At 39.7% G+C, this 10,328-nt stretch overlaps 1 protein-coding gene across 1 annotated transcript; it reads left to right on the top strand.

The window, feature by feature from the left end:
• The first annotated feature begins 234 nt into the window (after window positions 1–234).
• Window positions 235–10,044, top strand: SDR16C5 (short chain dehydrogenase/reductase family 16C, member 5). Its single transcript, XM_009289319.2, has 6 exons — window positions 235–564; window positions 4,495–4,626; window positions 6,114–6,213; window positions 7,902–8,046; window positions 9,070–9,192; window positions 9,709–10,044. The coding sequence occupies exons 1-6, from the start codon at window positions 235–237 to the stop codon at window positions 9,800–9,802; spliced, it is 924 nt and encodes a 307-aa protein (XP_009287594.1). The 3' UTR covers window positions 9,803–10,044.
• Window positions 10,045–10,328: the final 284 nt, after the last annotated feature.

The raw sequence follows: 10,328 nt of genomic DNA on the forward strand, positions 1-10,328 counted from the left end.
TGTAGGATCTAGCAGAAGATACTTGCTTTAATCTCACCGGTAAGAAGCCGGCAGCTTTCACAAAACAGGTCTTTAGTTGTATTTTGTATCTGCGCAAAAGAACAACGTGAATGAAATAGCTGTTTGAAAGTCAATCTCTTTTTTTGGTCAAAATCTCAGTGTTTTGAAGGGCCAGTAACATATTTTATTTCTGGGTTTGTATAACAGAAGAGCGGTGTTTGTGCCTGAAAAATCATGTTCAACTTCAGAAGCGTCCTGAAGATACTACAGTTCCTGAGATTATTAATTTTTTTATTTTTTAAGAATTTCATCTTATTCATATTTCCTCCATGCAAAAAAACTTTTGCTGGGGAAATAGTGCTTATTACTGGCTCCGCAAATGGGATTGGAAGGCAGATTGCCCTAAGTTTTGCTCCTTTGGGAGCAACCTTGGTTCTTTGGGACATTGATGATGAAGGTAACAAAGAAACAAGCAGATTAGCCCAAAATACTGGAGCTAAACGAGTGTTTGCCTACCACTGTGACTGCAGCAATAGGGAGGAGGTCTATGAACAGGCAGACAAGGTAAGATACAGCTTCTGGCTTCTGATTTGGCTTCTTGCTTCTGATTTTTTGCTTCTTTTTAATAGCATGTGCTATTGACATTTTTTTTTAGAAACTACTATTCACTAAAGGGAGGTAATCAGGTAGGGCAATGACTTTCTCTTTTTGACAAGTAGCTTCTAGATGGAGCTTAAACCATGTTCGCAGTAAAGTAACTGGGTTTAATCTGTTCTGTCGAGTTTTAGCCATTTCCAGTCTTCGTTGTGAGATGGTAACTTCTTTTAGATTGAGAGTATAGTAAAACATACAGCAGAAGTTAGCTCCATGTATTAACTTGTTTAGGCTTTAAAATGTCTTTAAGATACCAAGAAATAAAAAAAAAAATTAAAAAAAAACAGTGGAAATTGTAAGGGGAGGGGTTCCTTTTCTCTGTCCGTTTGTTTAGAAAGCTGTAGTTCTGTAAGGGTGACATGGGGTGTTATGGTCTCAGAAATATCATCGGGACATGGCTGGTCTCCAGTCAAATTGATGATTCAGCTTCAGTTTATTTTTTAGTCAATCCAGCTGGAAAGTAAGGAAGAGAAGGACTGCATTTTAAATGAGACTCTTCTGCTGTGCTGACGTACACTTTGCAAACTATTATTATGTTTTTTTTCTATTATCAGAGTCCAGAAAATGGACATTAAATTAACATTATTAATTTTTACTTGTCCTTTAACTACGTACTGCCTGAAAATATTTCCCAGTGTAACCTCACTTATAATCCAGTGATTATAAGTAACAACTACCCACTCTGCCATTTCGTCCAAGGATAAATTCTTCTTTTGTTAAATTCTCAGTATAGGTACTTATATACATGACTCTCAAGTCACATCTTTGACATTCTGTGTCTGAAGGCATACATCAGAGAAATTAGCTAAAATATTTCATGACACGTGAACGTTGATAGATTGTTTTGGAATAGCCTTGAAATGTAACATTAATTTTCTGTGAGTTGTCAGGGGGGCTCTTTGTTTTGTGGTTGTTGCTTTTAATTTTAACCAGAACAGATAAATTCTCTCTGAACACGGCTATGAAAGTTTGAAATAAGTATTTTTCCTCAAGAAATGTTCCCAATGAAAAGTACTTCTAAAGGGTAAGTTGGATTCAGTATCTGTAAGTATCTGGAACTGCAATTCTCATGTTTGCAGTCAACAAGGTATTATTTTACTCGTACTTGTTAGCAGCATTTGGGGCACAGCCAACTAACAGTGCACAGAAAAAATTTCCATTTGGGGCCATTGGTTGTAGATGTTAAGAACCACAAGTGGTATCATAGTATTACTTGGACAGTGCAGGCAAGGATACATCGTATTGTAATAGTATGTCTGCAGAGATGAGCAAGTTGTTGAGTGTTCTGTACTGACCCAACATGCAGTGTCCAAGGAGGACGATCTTTGCCAATTACTTGGGCAGTACAGATGACCTGATCCTCACTGTGTAAGACATTGATTACGACTCCTGCAATTTTGGAGTAAGAATCCCAGTAATTCCAACAATCTTAATATCTGTTATCACTTCCCAGCAAGACGAAAAATCAGTGTGAGCAACTTGTGGTCAGTACTTCAGATGTAACACTTGATCTTTATTTGCAACGATACTATAAATCAAATGGCAATTCTTCTAGAATCCTCTTTTTGCAAGAAAAAACTCACTTTAGAATTTACAAGATCAAATGTCTTTAAAAAATAACATTTTAAATTGGCATTAAATCCCTATTCCCATAAATGCTATCTGCTTCCTGCAAAGACATGCACCAAAATGATTAGTTTAAGTTTTTGTAAGTAATTTCTCTGTTAGACTTTCCTGTTGATGCTGAACACTTTGAAATAATTTGTTTGTTCTTAGTCTAGCAGACTCTCAAAATGTTTGTTTTGTGCACTCAAGTAATTTTCACCCTCCAAACACATTACCCGACCCAGCCACAGGGCTCCAGCCTGCCGGATTTGCTGTGCCCTTATCAGCAAAGAGTATTTTGAAGTGCACAGACTGACCTACAAGCAGAAACTCAAAGAGCTGTTTCAAATTCAGGAATCGGCGTTAAGGTGTTAAATTATTGTTAACTCTACCAACATCTTTGTAGGTATTTGGATGAATTGAACAGTCACGTAGGAGCCTGAAATTTTTTTAGAGCGAGAGTTTTCCAGCCAGGGGCCTCCTCTGCTCTTGGAAATATCTGCAACTGTTTGATTGGTAATATGAAAAGTCTTGAGCTTCGACACAGAAGACAAAGTAACAGCAGAAAAGTTAAATTAATTGCTTTGATTTGGGATATTCACTGCAGAAAAACCTAGGTATTTTCCCATAGTGGAAGCTTTCTTTCTAGGAAGCAAATTAGATCATCAAAGTCCATAAAGAAGAGGTTTTAGAATAAACTGGTGAAGCGACACTGATCTGGCAGTGTCCACCTGCGAATTCTGAAGGAAATCAGATAGGGACCTGATGAGCTAGAAATGCGTGGGGGGTGTTTTGCTGTAACAGGTGTCCAAGGAACAAAGAGTAGCAAATATGCCAGTTTTAAAGAGCACTTGAGAGGACACGAAGAAACTATAAACCTGTCTTACAGAAAATTAGTAGAAACGATAATAAAGAGAAGAATTAATAGACACCTAAAGAAATACATAATGAAGAATAATCAGCTTGACTTTTTGTAAATGGAAGTCAGGCTTCCCACATTTTTTGGGGTAGTGATTAAACAGGTCAAACGAAGCTGGATTAAATAAAATGCTACCGTTGGGGAAGCTCTGTTGTCACGTGAAGAAAAAGAGGATCGTCATATGGACTGGCACAGTAGGTAAAAGGTACAAGTGGGGAGAAAGTACAGATAAATCCCACAAAGCAAGAGTTGGGTAATCCTGCCGTACTCAGCAGTGTCTGGATTTGCATTGATTTTTGCAGATGGAAAGGTGCTAGCATGTGAGCCCTGCTTGTCTATGACAAGGAGAAAGCCCGACACAGCTGGAGGAGTATCAAATGAGTCTTCACTGAACACTAAGGTTCCATGAAAGAGCCAAAGCAAGGTCAAATGTTGGGACATCAGATCCAAGCACCTATTTCCAAATTGCCAGACAGCAGCGTATCTGGGGTTTTTATGTTTTTGTAGTCATTCTATAATTTTTGAGGCACCAAATAACCATTTGCCTCTAGCACAGAAATCTCTGAGTGAGCCTGATTCTTAATACCACAAGTAAGTCTTGGCCGTCTGCTTTGATATAAATCCAAATCATGGAATAAAACCTTTTTATAACAAACCTAAATGGAGTTAATGGTGATTTTGGCCTTCTCTCCAAGTGATGTTATTTATCTATTTCATGGTACATGCTTCTGTACTCAGAGGATTGCAGTCCCCCAGGGATCTGCGCTGAATTCTTCTGTTCAGTAAAAATGATCTGGAAAAGGGGTTGAACAGGCTTGGCTGAGGAATACAGATTCTCACAATACCAGAAAGAGGGGACAAGAAACGTTCAGGTTGCAATTAAAGCATGCTCACAGTGCACACTAAAGCTTTGTAACTGATTACCTCAGGTTCCTGTGGAAACCAAAAGTATTCTGGAGTTCAGAAAGCAATTAGACAAATTCTTGGGGGAAAAAAAAATTATCAGGATATATTAAATACAAAGGTATAAATACTTTACCTGTCTCAGGAAGATCCTAAGCTGCAGAGTGTGAAAAGTTGAGGAGTACCCTGCAGGAGACCTTAGAGTCCTGGTCCCTTTTTTACTGCTTTCCACCACGAGACAAGGGCTATGGGGCTAGATGGACCTTTGATCTGATGCAGTACAACAGTTCTTACATACTTACATTTCCAGTAGAGATATAAATAATTGCAAATATCACTAACCATTTTCATAAATGAAGCACAAGAGGCAAGGATACCTTCTAAAGCTTTCTGTTTATCCTTTTTTTATTCAGGTTAGAAAAGAAGTTGGGGATGTTACTGTTCTAATCAATAATGCTGGCATACTGCTTGCGAAAAAGTTTTGTGACATACCAGATGCAGATTTTGAAAAGACCTTAAGAGTCAACTTCCTCTCTCAAGTCTGGGTAATGTATTTTTTTCTCTCCTGGGTGACCGAAAGGTACAGGCAAGTATTTCAGTGTGAGAATCACCATGGTGGCACCTACCTGGGGAACACAATTTGGAATAGGGATGGGAAGGGCCTTGAATGGGGAAAGATACATTTTTTTTAATCATCCTATAGTTGGAGACACATCAAATTGACAGTCTCCCCACTATGTCTCAGTAATGTTAATATAAACCTGCCTGGGCACTCTGGTAAATCAAAAGTTTGTGCAATCGTATCATGAAACATGCTCTATCTGTAACTTGCTGTGGCTGAAGTTAGTGCTGACATGATGGCATGTGGCTTTCCTGCTCCGGATGTGTGCTGGCATCAGAAGGCTTTGTCTATAGACTTTTGGCATCTGGGGAGGCACAACCATGGTTTAGTGGTGGACTTGGCATCGTTAGGTTTACGGTTGGACTCGATGATCTTAAAGGTCTTTTCCAACCTAAATGATTCTATGATTCTATGCTGCACATGTTGGTGTCAGTCTTCAGGTTGTGCTTTCATTCCTAGTCACCGTGTGCTTAATGTACATAGAAAACTAATCTGGACAGTATGTATTATCTTTGCTTTGTTTTCATACCTCTGAAGGAATTTGCTGTTATTTGGGGTCTCAGCTGACCTTTAGGAGGTTTTGTTGTGAGGGAGTATTACTCTTGCCCCCTCTTGCATCTGTTGTTTATATGCCTGAGTGAGCAGCCTGCATCAGGGAAAAATGTAGCCTTGCAACTCCCTCGCTAAACGGCATTTCTGAACAGAAGATCATTGCAGATAGAAGTCCTCTAATCATTTCCCAGTCCACAGTGCATCATTCTTCCAAATGCTTGAGGCAAAAGGACGGGGAGAGTTGTTCCTCCGGACAGGTCTGAAGAGACATAAGGCAGGAGGATGGTGACCGTGGGCCCTCAACCAAAAAAAGCCATGTACTAGGCACACACATCTGGACTAGACATTGCAGCACATCTCAGCTATTGAAAAAATTCTGTTACTGCTCTTGTCTTTTTTCTTATCTTCCCCTTCATAAAACACTAGCGTCCTCCTCATATAGTTAGTTATCACCCACAGTGGTGGTCTGGGGTGCCGGAGTTGTGAGGCAGTTCGGTTTGTAACAAACAGGGCCCATAGACAGCTGAGCTCCCCTCAATGTGTTGACTTCTAGCTCCCTCTTGTGTACCAAATCTTTGGTAATAGTCACAGGACTCAAACCGTGAGGGACCAGGAGGCAGAGAAAATACAAACTTTGCCGCTTTTAATAACACAATTTTAATGCTGACAGATCTTCAGAGAGAGGGCAGTCATTCAAGGAAATGCTGTCTCATTTATAAATTCTTACAGAGATAGAAGGTCAGTTGGGCTTCTTGTATATTGAGGCCCTAGGAAGCAAATCAGGTTGTAAAGCCTAATTTGGAATGCAACATTTTTGGCCTGTCCAATTATAAAGGGGGTTTTTTATATGTCTCTTAGACTTGCAAGGCCTTTCTTCCAGCCATGATGACCTGTAACCGTGGACACCTGGTTAGCGTAAGCAGTGCAGCAGGATTGTTGGGAGTCTACAGAATGTCAGGTTAGTATCGTCAAGTGCCATTACAAATTAGATCTACATGCTAATAACTTTTCTTGGAGATCTCATAAATGGTTGGCTTAAGCAGTTTATACTGACATATGGAACACTCAGGAAAAGCCTGCAGATACGAAAGGTGGTGGTGTACCGAAGAGGATGATGGTGGCATGTTGCCTGAGTGGCACAGGGAGCTCACTGCAGATTTTACTGTCTGACTGCAGCCTGTCTTATCTCCACAGAAGAAGGACAACACAGCTCTTACGTGTGCAGTGGGAGGGAGCCCTGCATACAGGTTGTCTAACACTTTCTCATGCCAGGTTTTCTGCAGATGAATGTTCAGAGTCCTGAGGCATACGTGGGTTATCCCTGGAACTATACATTTAGTTGGAAAACAGTTTTCAGGTCCAGAAGGCATTTTGGCAGAATTTTCATTAAAATTAATTTGAATGAACTGTGTTTTAAGCTAGTTAACAGCTCCATGTTCTCAGCTGTTTCCCTCGGGAGAGCTGACTGCTACAGTCCTGACTATTTCATCAGCCTGGGTCTGCTGCCCAGCCTCTCCTCAAGCCTCTCTGACATCCTGATTGTATCTCTTAGGTCGCCCTGTGAGAACGTGAACTTCAGTGTAATAAGTATCTCTTGTTCCTTCTGCTGATTGACAGTGTTACTGTAGTGTTTATTTGCCGTCTGTTATCGTTGGGTCAGATTCGGTATTGATAATAGGTCAGTCCAGCTTTCATCATGTAAGGCTCATGAGAGTGGACCTGCCCATTCATGCATTATAACTTTTTACACCTTTGCTATGCATTTTTAGGTTGTTTGGTTCCATCATCCACTATAGGTGAATCCCTGAAGAATAACAGTGTCTGATGCCAGTTTTTGAAGTTACTCTTTTAGCAAAATTGGATTTAGTTGTATCTAACAACTGTTTTCACACACATTTGAAAAAGCCTTAGAAAACCACATGTAAATTCCTATATTAAAATAAGGTTCTTACAGTTGCAAAACTGTAGAATAATTTAGGTTGGAAGGAATCTCTGGAGGTCATTCGGTCCATACCTCCCAAATAAAAGCAGGCCCAACTTAGATCAGGTTGCACAGGGCCTTGTGAAGGCAAACATTTATTATCTCCAAGGATGGAGTTGCGTACGTTCATCAAACGGTAAAAATCAGACAAGATTCAGTCTTCCCGGGCAAACAAAATGGTACTGCAGTTGCAGGGTAAATCAGAAGAAGAAGTAATAGGTTGAAGCAGCATTTATAAGTAGGATATTTAGATTTTACCACTAGAAATAGTTCTTACTGAAATGTAAACTGTGATATTAAAGGGTGAAGACATTCTGAACTGAAAGAATGCCTGTCTCGTATATGAGTATCTGGAAATGTACATAAAATGTTGAATAAGCTCATCTTCCTATATCTCTCTGTAGTGCACTGAAAAAGAGTCCTCTGGAAAGGATTAATCTTATCCTTGGACAACTGCGCATCAATCACGGGAAGAGCCATTAACCTTCAGAGTTAGCATCACCAACATGCACAGCATCCTTAAAATACTAATTACAAGACTGCCAATTATATAATCAAGTAATATCAGGGCTTAAATAGTATTCCAAAACATTAAATTCTGTATATAACACTTACTGTGGTGCTTTTGACATATTTTGGATATTTCTTCTTTCTTCACTTTTCAGATTATGCTGGAAGTAAGTATGCAGTCATTGGAATGATGGAAGCCTTAGATTCGGAACTGTATCATGCAGGAAAACATGGCATTAAAACCACAATCATTTGCCCTTATTTTATTAATACTGAATTAGCTAAAGGTTTTCAAACCCAGTAAGTAAAACTTAGATCGTGTACTACTTCGTATGTAAAAAAATAATCACTACTCACTAGATACGCCATATTCAGTCTCTAGCTATTATAAGGTCGACTTGCTTTTCAATTCATTATTTTTGCCCTATTGGCACATACAGCTATGTCTCTTGATGTAAGAAATCCAAGGTTTGCATACAATTAATAACTGACGCGCAACAGGGGCTGCGTAATAACCTCGCAGTCAAGGAACGGTTAGGGATGCACAGCAGTACTTAAGGCAACCTTATTTGTCAGTAGAATGGGCCCTGTTGAGGTTCTCTGCCCCAAGTACTTTTCATAGAATCATAGAATCATTAAGGTTGGAAAAGACCTCTAAGATCATCGAGTCCAGCCGTCAAGTTGGTTACAGTTATGGCTGTCAGGATACCCGTGACCTATCATTATGAACTGTATGAGCAGGTAGCTACACTTATCTGAGTGAGAATAGCTGTGGTGGGTTGCTGTGGTGTTGAAGTGATGGTAGAGGCTGCAGGCACCAATTTAGCCGTTGCAGTAGTGCAATACCAGTGGTCTTGGTTTGTCAGTGCTCTGTTCCTGCTTCCACCATTCATCATCCTGTAGTAGCATGTATTATGCAGAGCACAGCCTTTCTCCTGGCTGGAAACAGGCCTGCTCCTGGTCCGTTTGGCTGTCACCGCAACATCTACAGTAGAAAAGGAGGAGGTGTGCGGAGGGCAGAATTATAGAACAGCATATAGTAGCTTAGCTTGGAAGTTTTCAATGCCACAATCGCTGTGGGCATTAACTTCATCAGGGTTGGAGCAGGGCTTGCACAAAAGTCATTAAAATTCACAACATCACCAAAGTGTTTTCAATTTATTTTGATGATAGCAGGAACAAAGAGGACTGCAGACTGCTTTTCAAGGCTACCTGAGGGGAAGGGGGAAAATTCTTAAATGATTTAATTGAATTATTTCTGTATTAGAATACATCTCAAAAATAAAGTTTTATAATTTCATGCTTTGTTTCTTGTTTCACCAGAAACCACCTTTTGCTTCCTGTTTATGACGCAGAGTATGTAGCCAGCAAGATCATGGATGCAATTCAAAAGGAAAAGTTTTATCTAATCATGCCTCTGACTTTACGCTTTCTTGCTTTCAAAATGTAAGAATGTGACTCGTCTTCTGTCATTGCCTTCTTTCCTTTGCCATATGCCTGCAAAATCAGCAGGAAAGTTTAGTAAAAAGAGTCCTTTACTTAGTATTCCTGCAGTCAATCCAGTTATACGTACCCAATTGTGAAGAAACAGTGGTTTTAATTTTTAATAATCTAGGTGAATAGCATTTGTCTGGCCGCTTCTGTCTCTAATATATGTCTTAAGCTATAGTTGGGTGTAGAAATTTCAAAATTTTTCCTGGGATGGTACACTGGGAGTAATGCCTGGACTAGAACTGTCTGCTGCCAGTAACTGCCTCCACCACTGGCTGGGCTTTCACAAAATGGCTTGGTGTGTCATTCATTTCCCCCATATTTAACATGGGAGTGCCAAATGTGTTCTCGCCAGACGTTGGAAGTATTGAGCGCATATAACAAATTTATCATTTTTTTATTTATAGAGTACATTTTTCTGAAAAAATGTAAGGCTAAAACATAAGGCTAACTCTGTGTTTGTCTCATCAGTCTCATTCCTAGAAAAATGGTACTACTCTTCGAATCTTGCCTTAAGATCGCCAACAGCTTGGATAAAGCCTTTGGTCGGAAGAAAAAGGATTGAAACCAAACTATTCTGAAGACTTTGAGTGCCACCTAATTGAAAATTTTCAGTAAAAAATAGTTTTGAATCGTGTTTATTCTTTGACAGAAAGTTTGCTGCTTGTATGATATTTGACGTTGGTCAGCATGCAATTTAATTCTTCATAAATGTCTTTTAATCGCTGATTTTTAGCCACAACCCTCTCTCTCATTTCATGATGACATGCTGCTTTTATCTGAGCTCTCAGTAAAAGTCAGGGATGTTTGACTGCATTTCATTCTCTGAATTCTCAATTTTTGAGCAAAATCTCAAAGCATGGGAAAAACGCACTACTGTTCATGCAGAAAGAAAAAAAAAAGACAAAGTATTTAATTTATTTCCCTTTCAGGGCCAAAATAGCACTGCATTTCACACAAACCTGACATGAAGAAGGGCACTGTGGGATGATATGCTCTGGCTGGCGAGCTGCACGGGGAGCCTCTGTCCTGAAGAGGAGTGAACTGCAATGAGCGCTGATAAAGTGTGTGCAGTGCTGTGCCGCTTACAG

This window comes from Aptenodytes forsteri, unplaced genomic scaffold (assembly GCF_000699145.1).
Source record: "Aptenodytes forsteri isolate BGI_AS27 unplaced genomic scaffold, ASM69914v1 Scaffold139, whole genome shotgun sequence".
Classification (NCBI taxonomy): domain Eukaryota; kingdom Metazoa; phylum Chordata; class Aves; order Sphenisciformes; family Spheniscidae; genus Aptenodytes; species Aptenodytes forsteri.